We start from the raw sequence: 17060 nt of genomic DNA, 5'->3' as shown, positions 1-17060 counted from the left end.
TCTGCAATGTTGTCGGTTGGCCTCGTCAAACAAAGTTGACTCCCTTAACCAGTCTCCACTGGCCTGTGCTTCTCGGGCTTTTCCAGCCAGTGCTGATTTCATATTAGCCATAATAGTAGAACCCCGAATCTTCCCGAAAGTAGCCATCTGAGCAAAGCACCAGAGTTTGCCCAAACAGACCACAACAAGAACACCATAACACGAAGACTACAACCACATCTCTACAACACCTCTACAACACCTCTACAACACCACAACAACACCACAACACCTCAACCACACCTCTACAACACCGCCCCGGTCTCCACAGAAACAACTCATGCGTCAGTGAATGTATTAATGGTATACTCCGTGTGCCCGTCCCGTGGGCGCTCAGCCCACCAAGTCCTCGTCCAACCTGGCGGCCGGGTTCGTCTCTATGAAGTCCAACGAGACCTTGTGGCCCAACAACTCCCTGATGTTGGAGACGCCATACTTGATCATGGTGGGTCTCTCCAAAGAAAGGCCCCAGCCCAAGACCCGCAAGTTGGAGGGCAAGCCCATGGGCGCCAACATCTCCGGCCTGAACATGCCCGAGTTGCCAATCTCCACCCACTTACCTAGCCCCTTGTGGTAGGCGAAGATCTCCATGGAGGGCTCCGTGTACGGGTTGTAGGCGGCCTTGAAACGCAAGCCGTCCACGCCCATCTTGGAGAAGAAGTCCTCCATGAAGCCGATCAAGTCGCCCAAGGTGATGTCGTACCCTGCAAGCACACCCTCCACCTGGTGGAACTCGGCCAAGTGCGTGGCGTCCACGGCCTCGTTGCGGAACACGCGGTCGATGGAGAACAAGCGCGTGGGCTTGGGGTCCTCGGCCAACTTCTTCAACATGGCCGCGGAAATGGCCGTGGTGTGTGTGCGCAACACCATGCGGAGCGACTCGTCCTGCCGCCACGGGTATCGGTAGCCGATGGAGCCGAACTTGCCGTCCTGGTGCACGGCCTGGATGTCGCGCAAGTACTGCGTGTCCTCCGGCGCCTTGGCCACGGCCGGGTCCTTCAAGTAGAAGGTGTCCTGCAAGTCGCGGGCCGGGTGCTGCTGCGGCACGAACAAGGTGTCGAAGTTCCAGAAGCCCGACTCCACGTACTGGTTGGCGGGCATCTCCGTGAAGCCCATGGAGAAGAAGATCTGGCGGAACTCCTCGCGCACCTTCATCAACGGGTGCAACGCGCCGGACACGGGGAACGCGCCCTCGGCGTTGAAGTTGTAGGGCTTGAACGCCGCGTCCTTCCAGCTGCCGCTGGCCACCATGTCCGAGGTGATGTCCGTCTCGACGCGCGCGATGGACAAGGCGAACCGGGGCGCCTTGGTCACGTGGTAGCCCACGATCTTGGACAACGAAAGCAACTTGCGTTTCTTCAACTCGGCCAAGTCCTTCTTGTCGGCCAAGCCGCCGGTTCTCTTGACCTCGCGCAACTGCTCCACCACCGCGTCGCGCGGCAACGCGCCCACCGCGGCCACCAAGCGGTCGCCGTCCTTGGAAATCCAGCCGTTCTTGAACGCCTTGCCCTGGCCCAACTTGCCCACCTGGCCCAACCTGGCGTTGACGTCGGCGATCTTCAAGCCCTCGAGCGACTTCATCACCTCGTCCAAAAGCCTGATTTCGTGCGACCCCGACACGAGGAACTCCTCGGCCTCGCGGGTCAAGCTCCAGAGGTCGCTCTCGAGCTTCTTGAAGTTGATCATTTCTTTCGCCCAGAGCGACGTCAACGACGCCTGCAACGTGTTGACGTCGATGTGCTTGAACTCGGCGAGCTCCAACGTGTTGGCGATGCCATTGTGCTGGTCCACCGCTTTCAAGATCTGCAAAGACAAGTCCGACATTTGGTGCAGAGGGGGTGGGTCTGGCGGGCGATGTGCTGGTTGGGCCGTCTAGTGAAGTGCGCCAGGGCAGTGGCCGGGCCGACAGAGTTTTCGGGTGGTCTGAGGATTACGCTGCGGGGGCGGGGGGGGCCGCGCGCCCGCGTAAATCGAGGCACGGCGCCGCGGGCCTGGCCTGGCAACCGGGGCTGGGGTGGCTGGAGCGCTGGTGTCTGGAGGTGACTGGAGTGACTGGTGATTGGAGTGGTTTGTGTTTGCTTGTTCCTGGCTTGCTTGGGTTCTGCCTTTTTTTTTGATAGATTCATCTGATTAAAGGGCAAGACTACATGGATAATGGATAATAGATAAATCCTTTAAACAGCTCCCAGCTACGCACCAAGTGCCGAAACACGGCCCGTTCCTTCCGTTAGCCGCGGCCGTATCTGTTTACGTATTGGATAACACGTCATCGTCCCTTAGGATAGGTCTCCTGTTGTAGTCGCTTGAACTCAGATGGTTGTTGTTGTAGGGGACTTGAGGAGCCAGCTTCATGCCACTCGCCACGCCTTCTAGTGTAGACCTTGAGAATCGTGGTGACGAACTAATTAATTTTGCCAAGTTCCCCAAAGAGTTGTCGCGGTACTTTACTCTTGATTTTTTCTTTCTTATCTTAGTAGTTGGTTTCTACTTTATTCATACTTCTTAATAATTTTTGATCCTTTTTATACTTTCACTCACCGTTACTTATATTCTCCCTGTTGGTTTTTTTGCAAGTTACTCAGATGTTTCATTCCACTTGCTTTTCTTTCATGTTTCAGATTGACCTTACGTCTTTTTATCATTTTTTCAAAAAATTAGTCTAATAATCCTAAATTAACACTCTTTACATATACCAATTTTCAATATGTCACCTTCTATTAGACTTGACTTCTGTACATTTCATTTACCTCTCTTATTTCATTTACCTCTCTTATTTCATATACTTATTTATTCTAGTTATCTTTTACCTTTTTCAATCATTAATTATATACACTATTATATTTTGATTATCTTCCATAATTGGGTATATAAATATCATATCTATTATTCTTTAATTATCATATCTATTAGTTCATATTCTTATCTTATCTTTAACTTCATGTCGTATTTAGTATATACATCATATACATAATATAATAACTGGTAACATCTATTTAAACAAGATATATTTATACTAAGTTATTACCTCTATGTTAATATTATTATTATAATCATTCACCATAATTAATTTAGTATCATGGTGTATTATCTGTTACTTACGGTTTTTAGAGATGTTATATATTCCCCCCCTACCATAAGGTTATCCCCAACCGAAGGTTGGGGATGTCGGGTGGTCTATTATAATTGTCATATCACTTGTATACGCCTTATTTAATATTAAGTCATAAATGTTTATATATATAGTTTTATGATATAATAAATTTTATAGTTAATTTTAAGTTTCTGGGCTTGGAAAATTGAATTTTTTCTTGCTTGCTCGTGCTAATTCTTATTTTATTTGCTTTTGATTATTTGTTTTCTTGATTATTTGTTTTCTGTTTATTGTTTTTTTTTGATTTTCTTTTTTTTGATTACTAGATTTTTTTTTGATTGATATTTTTGTTGATCGTGAGTCCCGCCTCGGATGCCCCACTTCTTTACTCCCGGTCTTCCTTTCATGCCTTTGCAGTTGCGAAATGGCCCTTCCAGCCAGCCCCTCCTAATACAGATTCCATGCGTCATGCATCTGGAGCAGCATGGCGCCTGACTCGGGTCGTTTTGGTAGATTTGTAGGCCGCCCCGTCCAATTCAAATACTATGTATGGCCTAGTAGCATTAGGCCTAGGACATCAGAAACACTAGTGAACAAGCACACGTGGAACATGTAGCGCCGGCTGCCTCTGCTCTTGCATTCACTGCCAACTAGGGGTAAGCCCCATGTTTGGAGATTCTTGGATCATGATTGCCATTGCGCCAGCTCTTTCAACTCCCAAAATACGCTGTCCATCGAGCCCCCGCCAGTGGGCTGGGGACTCAAATTGCACCAAGGCGTCTTGAAAACCATGTGGAGCTTGTAGCGCAAGGTACATCACCAGAATGCCTTATTGTTTGGGCCGGCTCATACTCGAGTAGGTAGTCTTCAGAACTATTGAAAGCGCCTCTTCATTTCTATTGCGTAGTTTTCATGACTACTATATCTCTGTCTCTATCCTGTGGTTTGTGTGAATGACCACTGCAGGCATTTCCATTTCTTTTTCACTGCATTTCTGAAACTCTTGCCTAGGTTTTGTTGATGGCTTCCGTGAGCTCATTTCCCCCAATTCACAGTTGTCTATATCACTTGCGTGCACACTACTTTGTAAGAAATATTCGTATCTGCTGTGTTAACGAACATTCATTTCCTATATGTGCAAACATTCATTCATTGTGCCCGCAAAGATCCATGAATCTCGAACCACATATAATTAGATTAGCTGAAATGTTCGTCAATAATAAGATAACCTACCTACATGATATCCCCGGCTACTCTTTTAGTATACTAATAAGTTTAGTCACATTATTTATCATTGTTTAGGGATGACAATTATAAGTATAAACATTATTCCATATCTCTCATACTGGATAATTTGGTTTTTCATAGAGCAAACGTAAATCGAGCAGTATTGGAAGTACGATAGTACACCCGTTGACTTGTTGCCACTTACCATAATCATACCCTACCTTTATTGCGAATTTTATTTCCATCCACTCTATTCCCGGGAGCGAACTTATTTCTTAAGTGCGGACCCTTTGATTGACCTTACAATATTAGGATATTTCCGGTCTCGGATAAGTTCGGGGTAAGATACACCTGTGGGAGTTGTGATAACATATATACCCGGCGGAGCTGGAATACCTGACCCTTCCCTTGCGGGCCAGTGGCTTGCTGGTGTTGTTGATATTTGAAGTGTTTGCTAGAGAATAGATTATAATAGGGGAGTGTTGATTGGGGTGTTCAATAAAGGCTAGTATTTATTAGTGGGCCGTTTTCTGCGAACTCCCAGGAGTTCGAAAGACGCCCAACTCTCCTGTTGTAATCTAGCACAACGGGTCCTTTAAAATGCCTGGCGCAAACGATTCAGTAATGGAATGTGCGTTTTGGAGCTGCTTCAAAGTGCAACAAAGAAGCCACTCACAAGCGAGGAGCTGAGATCCATGCAACATAGCGCATCTCCAAAATCGGGTATGTTTCCAAAATCACCAGTCGAAGATGTTGGCATGCGATACCAGCTTTTGTCAATTTGTTTCCGCACATGAAATTGCCATTTGAAACCTTTGAAGTAAATGCATCCTCAAGCCTCGTTTGAAATTCGTAATGAATAATATTTTCTTGTAAGAGCACGGTATTGACATATGCTTGTTCCATCTGGTTCTTTCATACACTGCCGATCAAAGTAGGCATTTATTAACCAGAAGTATTTCTCTGGCAAATCCAGGTAATAATGGGGTTTCTTTTATGGCATCGGCTTGTGAATACATCCGACAGACTCTGGCAAATGAAGAAAGAATACTAAAGAGCTTTGGGAGGTATACCAAGTAGACAAAGTCTGAGTCTGCTTAAACTGTAAAAGACTCATTTATTAGCCTTTTTGTGCCCGAATCTCAGAAATTAAAGCCTCAAAGATGTGAAGATTCGCCTGCTTAACAAAAAAGTATCAGAGACTAAACACTGCGTTGAGATAAATCCGACGAAAACTACCGATCTCGGGACATTGTGTGCCTTTCGCCGCCAGTATCATGACACACTTTGACTATGATAGACCATTCATCCCGTATTCCTACAACTACTAAGGGTTTGGCCCTAAATCTATACTCCTGAATTTGCTATTTTCTCCAAAAGTGGAAACAAGGAGTGTATTACTTCGACTTGCTCGTCCCCAGCGGAGGTGCAGTCACGTGATACGAATATCTCTGAAATTTCCATCCTTGTATGTGGGACTGTTGACAGGAATACTGGATAGTTTCCCCAAAAGACACATCAAAGCTGCTGGCGGGGTTTATGTTGCTCACTTTTGGGCGTGTGGCTTAGAAAGGTCCAACGTTGCTCTACGCGATACAGAGTGAAACAGGTAATACACCTGATTATTGTCATCATCTCGGTAATTCAACTCATCAGCAGGTTACTCAAAAAAAATTCCGAGCAGAACGTCCAGGAGGGACTTGAGAATAAAAACATCACACATCAGTTCTTTGCATGATAGCAAGGATATCTTCTTCAATTAATATTACATTTGAGACTTGATAACGTAGCAATTTGAAAAATCCCTAAACAAAATAGCAACGCTCAAAGATCGCAACTCTTGGACGCAGCAAGAAAAAGCTAGAATTTGAATAGTTTCAATTCTCACACAATTGTACCTGCTTCTCGCTTGCGTTGCTATCTGCGAGATGTCTAAATCATGCCAAAAATGGCTTCACACGGATTTCTTCAGTATTTCTCTGCATATACCAACTCCATGTGGCGCTATATGCCGGCTGTTGTTCATTGCTATATGTATTGAGTGATCATGCGGCTGGGGTCCAAGAAAATGCAACGTATATAAAGACGGGAATTCCTCCTCTCCCACAACGACAGAAATTCTCTCAAGTCTAACTCATTCTTGTTGAAGGAATTATTTTAATTGATTTCTACCTATCCAACACCGTCTAAATTCTCATCAAAACAAATACACAATGGTTTGCGGAGACATCTTGAAGATCATCATTGCAATCCTTTTACCACCTTTGGGTGTGTTTCTTGAGGTGGGATGCTCAGGTGCCTTTTTCTTGAACATTCTTTTGACTCTTCTTGGATATATTCCAGGTATTATCCACGCGCTCTACATCATATTAACGAGATAGCGCCGCAGCCCCTTAGTGTATAAATAATACAAGAGAAACACATTGAACCACGTGTAGTATATTTAGTCTTCTGCATCGTGTAGGGGATTCGTAATTCCTCAATGCGGTCTTTGGGCCGGTCTTTTACGTTACTTTAATGCGTTACGCATTCCCGGGCAAGTAGTGATATTTATTTTCAACTGAGACATATATCCGATATCTCACAACCTCAGAAGCGCTCTAAAAGTTGATTGGCTTGTCGAAAGTGGCCAAGGCAGCTTCCTTGAAGGCTTCAGACAAAGTTGGGTGGGCGTGACAGGTTCTGGCAATGTCCTCAGTAGAAGCACCGTACTCCATGGCCAAGCCACCCTCGGCAATCATCTCACCGGCGTTTGGACCAATGATGTGAACACCCAAGACTCTTTGTGTCTCGGCGTCAGCAAGGAACTTCACGAAACCATCAGTGTCAAGGTTAGTCTTAGCTCTGGAGTTGGCAATGAATGGGAACTTTCCAACCTTGTACTTGATGCCATCAGCCTTCAATTGCTGCTCGTTGGCACCGACCCAGGCGACCTCTGGGTGGGTGTACATGACAGATGGAATGTTGCCGTAGTTGACGTGTCCGTGACCATGCTTGATGTACTCGGCGGCAGCAATGCCCTCCTCCTCGGCTTTGTGGGCCAACATGGGGCCAAAGGTGACGTCACCAATGACTCTAATGTGTGGCTTGGCCGTTCTGAATTGGGAGTCAATGACCAAACGTCCCTTGTCGTCCTGCTCCAAGCCAAGAACCTCGTGGTTCAAGCCCTTGGTGAATGGACGTCTACCGATGGCAACCAACAAGACATCAGCGTCCATTTCCTCGGTCTTGCCGGACTTGACGTCCTCAATGCCAACCTTGACGTTCTCACCCTCTCTGACACCCTTGGTGACCTTGGTGTTCAACTTGAACTTCAAGCCTTGCTTGGCCAACAACTTCTGGGTGGTCTTGGCAACCTCAGCGTCCATACCGGCACCGATGGAGTCCTGGAACTCGATGATGGTGACCTCGGAGCCCAATCTGGACCAGACAGAGGCCATCTCCAAACCGATGATACCACCTCCAATGATGGCCATCTTCTTTGGGACCTCCTTCAAGGTCAAAGCACCGGTGGAGGAGACAATGCGCTCCTCGTCGATCTCGATGCCTGGGAATGGGGTTGGCTCGGAGCCGGTGGCAATGGTGATGTTGTCAGCGGTGACCTTGTATTCGTCACCGTCGAGGCCCTTGACGCTGACCGTCTTGTCGTCGACAAACGAGCCGTATCCCTTCAAGTAAGTCACGCCGTTTTTCTTGAAAAGCATCTCAACACCGGAGGTCAAGCCCTTGACGGCCTTGTCCTTGGCAGCTTGCAACTTGCTCACGTTCACGGACACATCGCCGGCGATCTCGATACCTCTGTTGGCAGAGTCGTGCTTGATCTGGTGGTACAAGTGGGAGTTGTTCAAGAGGGCCTTGGATGGGATACAGCCGACATTGAGACAGGTGCCTCCGAGAGAGCCACGGGACTCAATACATGCGGTTTTGTAGTTGAGCTGCGCCAACTTGATGGCGTGCACGTACCCACCTGGGCCGCCACCGATGACCACCGCGTCGTAGTGGCCGGCCTTGGAAGAGTTGAATCTGACGAACTGTCTGATGTTGGATCTCAACATATTTGGTGTATTTGATGTTGGGGTTCTTTTGCCTCGTTTTTTTTGGCCTTCCTTTTTCCGCCGGGTCGGTCGCGGAGGACTGCACGGAGCCTCACGCTCCGAGTGACAGGGAGTCGGCGGGTATGTGAACGGAAAAGGTTCGGGACGCCAAACACAGGATCCAAATTTGCAGCACCACGATGACAAATTCTAGGACCAGGTCAATTTTCTTAATTTATGGGTTACAGCTGTCTCGACTTGAAAAAAAAAATCGATAATACTCACTCACAGAACTGTTCTTTACGCCATGTCTGGAAAAGAGTGGTGGTGGTTTGACTGCACACCCGCCCCAGCCGGTGCTTAAAGTGCGAACCCTGCCCATTGTCATAATACTGTCATTGGTGCGGAGTTCCATGATTTGGTGAGTGAGGTTGCAGGCATCACTGGGCCATTTGAATTTAGAGTGGCGAAGAATCTAGCAGGAAGGAAATCCGGTGCACGTGTCCCGGCGTGTGCTATAGTCAGGGGTTGGCTGCAGGTGCTCCAGGGTCGGCGCCGACCCCACACCCGACTAAGTCCGGGACTGCCGAATCGCGAACTAATTAATTGAAGAAATCACCGGGCCAATTTCCTGGAGATAGGAATTCTGGCCCCACAATGTTGTGCTTGGTTGCAAGCGAAACAGTAGGGCGGTCATCAAATTTTGGGCTTCTATGTTAAAGAAGAAAAAAATGTTGTGGAGGGGCCATGTTTGGTCACGAAGAAATGTCTCTCCTGCTGACCATTCTAGGTACCAAACATATGCATGAGCTCGCAGGAGAAACACTCCAACGTGGTCGGAGTGAAGAAGTCTGTAAATCTTTCATGGTTCTCTTCGTCCCCGGTTCCGCGAGCAAGCGTAATTAAGGCATGTCGCGAGTTGTTCATTCAGCACAATCAAGCCACCAGCCGCTTGACGCATCTACAGCCCTTCCAGTGTTTGAGCACAGTAGGAAATTTCGCTCTCATTAGCGCTTTTGAAATTGGAGCAGCTCAATAAATTGTTTGTGACCTGTGTTCCACAAACAGAACGAGCAGCATTTCCAAATTTACCTCCTGTCGCAGGCCTCGTCGTTCAATGACGGCCTCACCCTTGAGTCAGTGGGTTTAGAAATTTCAAGGTGGCCGAGCCGGGGGCGTCGGAATTGCCCTTCAAGATTTCGACGTAGTCCATCATTTTCTTGCATACATCTTTCTGGTCAAGCTGATACGAGGCCCAGTACTCGTCGTCCGTCATACCTTCGCAAGTGCTCCAGGTGTTTATCGCCTGAAATTTCAATTCCCAGTCTGTGGGACCCAAGCCATCTGCTTTTCCTTCCTCGCCGAGCTCCCTGATATACCGATCTTGGTAATTGTACCGCGCTTTCGAAGATTTCTCGTTGTAAACGGAACTTATCTTGGGAGAGTGAACATGCAAGAAATAGGCCTCAGGCTCGGACATCTCGCTATTTTCCTCAAAGAACCGTCTCCATAGGTTCAGAGTATAATCCCCGTTTTGAAAAGGATCAAGCCGTGAATCGAGACCTTGTTTCGAGAGCCAAGATCTCCACCTTTTATGAAAAGCCTGAGCCGACGCAGGGTCGCTTTGAACCATAGTGCTTTCATCAAAGAAAAAAGACCCGGGCTTGTTAACCTTTTCTCGCCTGACGCCGCTGAATTTCATTCGCCAATCTGTCAAGTAGTAGGGCTCGTTCATTACATGTAAAGCTGGGACGAAAGTCTCTCGATCACCGCTTCCAAATACCCCTTGGTAAATGAGCGGGTAGTAGTACTTTTCTCCATGCAAGTTGTAATATAATGTCAAAAACAAACTGCGAAAATGCTCTCGTTTAGAAAACACAAGCTGGCCCGACTCGACGCTGGCAAACGGTGGAAGCCCCTCCAAGTCATGGAGCAATATTTCCAGGTCCCTTTTCCTGGATAGGTACGAGGAAAAATCGCCCTCGTTTGAAAAGCCGTCTCTTCTGATGGGTTCACCAGCACTTAGCCTTACAATGTCGTAGAATGTTGGCGACACGCCTTTGTGCCAATTATCAGGCCAAAGAAGAAACCTCGTTTGAAGATAAGGCTCACTCTCGAGTAGCTCGTCCACGTTCTTGATTGGGAAGTTGTCAGAATCAAGATAGATTGTGTTGTCGAAGGAAGAGAGAATGAGAGCCATGGACTTCATAGGGAACCCGTCTCGCTTGCTTTTTCCGTAGGCCTCCAGCCCCAATACTTCCTCCATGACTAGGCATTTTGCATCGAAACGGGGCAAAACAACCTCGCATATTCTCTTGTTGTAGTCCGTCTTCACGTCTAGCACAAGCTCGATGGGAAGCTCGGACCCCATCTCACGGATCTGAATGATGACATTGAGTGCCCCTAGAATGTGTTTCTTTCCAGCGGAGAGCACAACGCCAGAGCCCGAGAAAATTTCGGTTGGGGGCACAGACAACGAGCGGAGAAAAGCCACGAAGCCATCGTGTTTTGCTTGCAAGTCTGTGAAATCTTCAGCGGAGATGCTGACTCTTCCGTCTGACAATTCCTTTCTGCTCTTGGGCGGAACAGTGACCTCTCTTAAGCCGTTCAGAGGCACGGTCTGGCCTTTTTGAGCAACACCTCGTCCACTGGGGCTGAAGTCACTGAGAATGTGCTCGAAGATATTCTCGAAATACGTGCCCCGGTCAATGCTAAGCGACTCCATTTGCTTGATTTTAGTGCGGAGATTCTCGTCGGAGGTTTCCAGTAAGAACTCCTTCACAAGCTCATCCTTGAGCGGTTGCTCGTTGTTTTTCAAGTACTGTGCCTTGAGTTCCTCTGCGATTTTGTAGGATTTGACGTCGCTGGTAAATTTTCTTTCCGTGGCCTCCCGCACCATTTTCTGGCGTATTTCGTTCCGCAAGGCCTCGGTGAACCCGTCTGTGTATTCGTCCCGAACTTGCTCCTCGATTTTCTTGAGGAAAGCTGTGCCGGAATTTCGGAACTGCTGTATGATGTATTCTTTGAGCTCGCTTTTCGGCACTGGCGGCTGCTCCGATTTGCTCAAGAGATGCTTGAAAGTTGGCTGTTGTTCAACCCATTGGGCGTCGAGAATGTAGTATGTACTAAGAAGGTCAGACTTCCAGATTGGCGAGGCGAGATCCTGTGCACTCAAGACTTCTGGATGGAAAACGAGAATAATAAGAAGGGTACCTATCACCAGGACAGCGGTCAAAAGCAACACCCTGAACCTTTTGGACAACATGAAGACTCTTGGAGGTTGTTTCGATACTATGCCAGTGCACGACTTGGTTTTCGGTTGATAAGTCTAGCGGCTTGAGAGTCCTACACAAGAAGATCTGGATTATGGTCCAAAATCACAGTGCTAGATCAATGGGACACGCCGCTCTGGTCAAGAAATACACAAAATGTAAACGACATGCTGAGCAATTGCAAGCTTCAAGCACCCAGAAGTAGACAATGCAGTCTCATGAATATTGTGTATATAGTGTTTGTGGCCTGCATACGGAGGGGCTTAGGCCAGAGCAGCCAAATCTAGACAGGCCCAATTGTCTTCTTAAGGAGCCTGAGGGCGACGTAGACAGTGAGCCGCCAATTATAAGCTGATAAGTATCATCTAGGGCTGTCAATAAAAGACCTACTTATCTGTGCTTCATGTAGTGGGGTAAAGGTGCGTGTTTTGAGCCGCTAAGCTTAGAGTCGAGCCACGATCTGCAGGACCAGATATTTATTTCCTTTCGACTATATGCGTCAGAGGCTGTTCTGGTACCATATTTCCAACATGGTTACCCATAAATATTGGATGATATTTGCATTAATTTTCGCTGCCATATGTTTGGGTGACCAGTATCTCTTCGTGCATCACATGAACCAAGGCTTAAAGTAAGGCTTAAAGTGACCACAGCCCGAGTCATCGCCCAAACAAGCGCGCCTCAATTAGCAGATCCCAAAATAACGACAATTTAAATTTGAAAGTCAATGAGCTGTGACCTACTCGGGTCCTAATTTTTTTGCAGCCATCAAAGCTCTTTTACTGATCAAGTGGTCCTTGAAAGTTAGAGTTGAAAAAAAATGAGTGAGTATACAGAGACTCCCTGTAGTATCGCCAAATAAACGCGCAATTTGGGAAATACAAGGTTTTATAAAATCTCAAACTTTTTTTTTTAATAAAATATGCGAAGGGACATCGAAAGCAAAAAGGTTTGGATTAAACATTTTATATCATTCTAATACTTGAACCTTCCCCCAAATGTTTACAAATGCAAAATAATTATGGACCCTTTCTTGTTGTAGGATTGTCTGGGGCTTAGAAATTAGGCGACGCTTAGTCCGGTTCAGGGCCAACATATTTCTTGATATAAGTAAGTGTCGTATGCGAAAGATATCTTTGTCAAACTGAGACGCTTCACTGACCTGAATAAACAAGGGGCTTCCTAGTTGTCATTGCGAGCGTCCGAGTCTCCCAACTAATTGAAAGAATACAACTTTTCAATAGATAGTACCCAACATTAGAGCAACATGAGACCGAGTTTTATGATATCACTCAATGAAACCTCACCCCTCTTCACACAGCGGCGGCGCCCAGAATATTGAAGATACTGTTGAGCTTATATTATACCATGAAGTTATCTACGCAAATGCCCGCACTCGTCAATACCATATATCCCAATCATGTACGCCATGCGCGTCACTACCAAATCCACGGCCATTTGGATTGAATCCTTTGCCAAGTCAACCTTCGAGCCGTCCACTTCCTGCCAGTTCACAGGAATTTCGACAATCGGAATCTTCTGGAGCTCTGCCAATAGCAAGATCTCCACGTCGAAAATCCAGCGTTCGGTATGCATATGTGGGAGGATCATCAGCGCAGATTCGCGATTGAACATCTTGAATCCGCACTGTGTATCTTGAATATCTCTGATACCGAAAACAAATACCAAGGTATGGAGCGCATACATCATTAGATTGCGGATGAAAGACCGTTTCACCACCGCATCGGAGTTGATCATGTGGGCTCGTGACCCGATTGCCACAGCAGGTCCCTTATCCTGGCCTTCCATATGGGCAAGCAACTTCGTAACGTCGCTGAACTTTGTGGCACCATCGGCATCAGCAAATAGTAAGTATTTTCCTCCACCATGCAAGATGCCGTGTGCCACGGCGCCGCCCTTACCCCTGTTCTCCACCAACGTGACGACTTTCAAGACGTGTGGCGCAAGTCTCAATCTAGTGGCTTCACCTAAGGCAAAGTCGCCGGTACCATCATGGCTAGCATCGTCCGAAATCACAATTTCGTACTTTCCTTGATAGTGCTGCTCCAAAAACACCACGGCTTCATCGAGCATCTTGCCCAAACGCGCTTTTTCATTGTAAGCGGGAACGACTACCGAGAGCTCCAAGTTCGAGTCTGTTTGTGGACTGCAATCACGTGAGCGGAGCCTTTTCGGGAGCTCGTGGACAGGGCCCAAGCCGTCATTTGTTTTGTACTTGGTCTCAGACCTGGTTTCTGCACGTGGCTGGTGTTTCAAAAACTGTAACATGCTTAAAAAAACCACAACAAGAGACGCGGCTAGCGACAAGAAGAGCGATGCCGAAATACCGAGCATGATCTGTAATTCTCGGGCTTAGCCTGCTTTTTCTCTGTGCGTCTTATGGTTTCTTTTTACACGGTTCCGTCCTTCGACGCATCCGCGTGTACCTGAACTATCGTCTTGACGTAGACCTGCACACAACCGGGGAAGCCAAGCTGTGAGATGTTTCATGATTGAGAACCGCTCTCGACTTGGGATACACATCGAGTACTTATTGACCAAATATATTGCGAAAGGTATTATCCTGTTTCACAATCATATCTTAGTTTCTTGCTGGTATGAAATCCAAACAAACGACCGCAACATTCTGCATGTGTGGGAGTGTATGGTCGCTTGTATACGCACGTGTCGCCCTAATTTTATTTTCAATGATTGGGATTCAGTCAGTGGCTGGCCTGGATCATTGAACCATTTGTGGAAGAGGTATCTCAAATCGCATATTTACGTGTGAGATTTTGAAAAACACCAAGGATGGCAGCAGCGGCGGCAGTACAAAAGCTGGCTATCTTAAAACAAAATCCCAGCCGCACGTACCGTCGGCGTGCCGCAGCTGGTACCAGAATAATACATCACGACCTCTACTAAACTCAGTCTCGCTGGATTCAATAGTTCTTTTTTATTCTTCTTGGTACTTGTGTCCGTTGTACCTTGTCCCCTATTGCCATGCCTATTTCGACGCCAACTTGGTGACACGGTTATTGAGACACCGCGCATTATTAAGGAAAATTTCTACCAACTCCTCAAAGCGGATGGTGTCGGATCCATCTCGGACACGGTCAAAGCCGCGGAAGATCTGGTACGTGTCTATCTCGAGCTCCAACTCGTGGGTTTTCTCGTGCTCTGCAACGGCACGGCCAGCTTTGTTTTTGGATGCTCTTGGCGACGAAACCTCCGTGAAGTCGAAGCGCGTTACCGTGGGCGCATGTGAGTATGAGGCACGTGCCTTGCCGCGCTGCAAAGAGGGCTTGTTTTTCTTCATGATGGGTTCAATGTTCTGGGCGTCAACCGGGAACTCAATCAGAAGCGAGAGTCTGAGATCATACATCGACGAAGGGTTGTGGATGAAAAGGTCGGAGACGCGCTGCTTTGAGATTGCAGTGTACCGCGGTGGACTGAGCAGGTTGTCCTTCGAGATGCGGATTTTGCGGGGTTTCTCGTTGCGCTCAGTGATCTGGTAGAAGTAGTCGGTGTTGTTCGACTCCGTGAGTGAGAACTTACGCCGCGGCCGGGTAGGGTCTTTACGAACGGCCTCAGCGTAGTTCTTTTCCAACTCGTCCAAGAACAGCCGCATCTCGCGCCAGCCCACTTCGTGCACACCCATGTCAAACCGCGTGTTTGCCGTTTTCGTGTAGATGCACTCGGTGGACACGCCCACGTCAATTCGCGAGCCTGTGTCTTTATCGACGAGGGTGCCGAACTTGAGCTCGAGCTCCACATACTGCCGGTTTTCAAGCAGGATCTCGACGAAATTGGCGTAGAGCCACTCGGCAATGGTACGGACCGTCAGCTGGGGCGGAATTACGCCTGTGATCAGACATTCCAAGTCCGACAGCACCATGGCCTCCCGCGAAAACACGGACTTCGCCGCTGGGCCCGCGCTGCCGACCAGGCCCACATATGCGGGCCCAGGCCCGCCCTCGGAACTGCTGCTGCTTATGCCTTGGCCCTGCTGCGATGGAGGAATCCACTGGCGGGCCCACACCGGCGGCTCTTGGTACCTGACAGGCTTCTTCCGCGCAGCCTTGAGCTGCTGTAGCTTTTTGAGCTCGGTATCGAGAAAATCACTGCGTTTCGCATTGGCGGACGTACCTGCGGTGTCATTTTGGACTGTTCCAGACTGATCGCGCAGCACCTCAGCGATTCTTTCTGCCGCCTTTTTTTGCGCCTCTGCCTCCTGTTCCTCTTTCAAACTGGCGGCGGCTAGCTCACGGTCGATATCCTCTGCGTCCGCATCCACATCGTCCTCGTCTTCGGCCTCATCAGAATTGGCAGGGTAGCTTGTCTCAGACGCGTCGGATCCCACTTGGGGATCTGGCAGAGAGCTGCCTTGTGGATTTGTCCCCGCACGCCTGTTTTTGGGAGTCTCGTTGAGCAAGTTATTGATCGATTGCCGGTGGGGAAGATCAGGTAGCGAGGGCCGCTGGCCCACCGGCTCCTTGCTGTCAACGTCGCCGCTCTTCGAGGGCGACTCACCATTGAGAATCGATCCTACATTCATGATGTGGGGGATGGATTGCTTTTGATTTCAGGCTGCAAGATGTGACTGACAGACGAAGACTCTTGAGAGATTTTTGGGCTAATATGAGGTGCGCATTGACGCGCACTACAATGAAGCAGGCGTGCACGTGACCTAATGGGAGCCCCGTGTCACGTGACACAGCGGCTACCCGATTGCAAACAGCCCGCCTAGTAAGGAGAGCAGTTCCGTTTCGATACTTGTTCAAGTATTCCTGTGACATAGTCTCTGTATTTAGTTTTTGATGTCTCAAATAAACAGGTATCGAAAGCGAGAGCTGGTGTACTCTATGATTGAAGGACCAGTAGACCCAATCAAGCGATCCTTTTTTCTGAGTTTGTTCACAATTGCTCGTTCATAATCGTTTCTAAGTTTCTATTCTTGTTCTTCCATTTCTTCTTGTTGTTTTGTGCTGTTTTTTTGCCGCTTCAGAAGAAGACAAGGTTGAATTTGGCCGCCACCAAGATCTTAACGCGAAAACCCATATGACATATGTTTATATGCAGACTATAATAATAAGTGACAAAGTTCGTTTCTTTATCCGGGCGATGTTTCTCTGAGCTGCATGAGATGCTAAGAAGTATGGTTATTCTTCCATGCTTACATCTGCAAGCTACGGAGGATGCTACTCAAAATTCTGCAAATAAGCATATGTTTGGCTATCCAAACAATATTGAAGCGGCACGGATCTGTGGAATACATAGTGGATAGCTTGTCTTTTCTTTTTTGTCGTGATCCACTTAAGGATCTAAGTGAGTCCTCAAATAGTGATTGAGCCAAAGAGTAGTTTACCATGCCCTAAAATGTTGCATTGCCTTCCA

At 47.7% G+C, this 17060-nt stretch overlaps 6 protein-coding genes across 6 annotated transcripts; 1 reads left to right on the top strand and 5 right to left on the bottom strand.

The window, feature by feature from the left end:
- Nucleotides 1-372: 372 nt before the first annotated feature.
- On the bottom strand, nucleotides 373-1863 carry FRS2 (phenylalanine--tRNA ligase subunit alpha; the record flags this gene model as incomplete). The annotated part of the gene is made up of 1 exon (XM_018857607.1): nucleotides 373-1863. The coding sequence occupies one exon, from the start codon at nucleotides 1861-1863 to the stop codon at nucleotides 373-375; it is 1491 nt and encodes a 496-aa protein (XP_018710845.1).
- A 4707-nt stretch (nucleotides 1864-6570) lies between these two features.
- Nucleotides 6571-6738, top strand: METBIDRAFT_78742 (uncharacterized protein; the record flags this gene model as incomplete). Its single annotated transcript, XM_018858931.1, has 1 exon — nucleotides 6571-6738. The coding sequence occupies one exon, from the start codon at nucleotides 6571-6573 to the stop codon at nucleotides 6736-6738; it is 168 nt and encodes a 55-aa protein (XP_018710844.1).
- A 109-nt stretch (nucleotides 6739-6847) lies between these two features.
- On the bottom strand, nucleotides 6848-8519 carry LPD1 (dihydrolipoyl dehydrogenase). Its single transcript, XM_018854875.1, has 2 exons — nucleotides 7615-8519; nucleotides 6848-7593 (listed from the first exon to the last, which is right to left on the bottom strand). The coding sequence occupies exons 1-2, from the start codon at nucleotides 8410-8412 to the stop codon at nucleotides 6958-6960; spliced, it is 1434 nt and encodes a 477-aa protein (XP_018710843.1). The 5' UTR covers nucleotides 8413-8519; the 3' UTR covers nucleotides 6848-6957.
- Nucleotides 8520-9571: 1052 nt separating this feature from the next.
- On the bottom strand, nucleotides 9572-11377 carry METBIDRAFT_20025 (alpha-mannosyltransferase; the record flags this gene model as incomplete). Its single annotated transcript, XM_018854922.1, has 1 exon — nucleotides 9572-11377. A coding segment is annotated over one exon (1806 nt), but the record flags the coding sequence as incomplete, so codon positions are not given.
- Nucleotides 11378-13037: 1660 nt separating this feature from the next.
- Nucleotides 13038-13952, bottom strand: ALG5 (dolichyl-phosphate beta-glucosyltransferase; the record flags this gene model as incomplete). The annotated part of the gene is made up of 1 exon (XM_018858930.1): nucleotides 13038-13952. One exon carries the CDS (start codon nucleotides 13950-13952, stop codon nucleotides 13038-13040), a length of 915 nt encoding a protein of 304 aa, XP_018710841.1.
- A 718-nt stretch (nucleotides 13953-14670) lies between these two features.
- CET1 (polynucleotide 5'-phosphatase) lies at nucleotides 14671-16221 on the bottom strand (the record flags this gene model as incomplete). The annotated part of the gene is made up of 2 exons (XM_018857728.1): nucleotides 14671-15812; nucleotides 15915-16221. 2 exons carry the CDS (start codon nucleotides 16219-16221, stop codon nucleotides 14671-14673), a joined length of 1449 nt encoding a protein of 482 aa, XP_018710840.1.
- Between the last annotated feature and the right edge of the window lie 839 nt (nucleotides 16222-17060).

The sequence above is a fragment of the Metschnikowia bicuspidata genome (genome assembly GCF_001664035.1).
Source record: "Metschnikowia bicuspidata var. bicuspidata NRRL YB-4993 chromosome Unknown METBIscaffold_4, whole genome shotgun sequence".
In the NCBI taxonomy this organism is placed as follows: Eukaryota; Fungi; Ascomycota; class Pichiomycetes; order Serinales; family Metschnikowiaceae; genus Metschnikowia; species Metschnikowia bicuspidata.
Note: the sequence above shows the minus strand (reverse complement) of the source record. Positions and strands in the feature narration are given on the sequence as shown.

Excerpts from the sequence above, each read along its gene's own strand:
- LPD1 (XM_018854875.1), bottom strand. The coding sequence starts at position 8,412 with ATGTTGAGATCCAACATCAGACAGTTCGTCAGATTCAACTCTTCCAAG.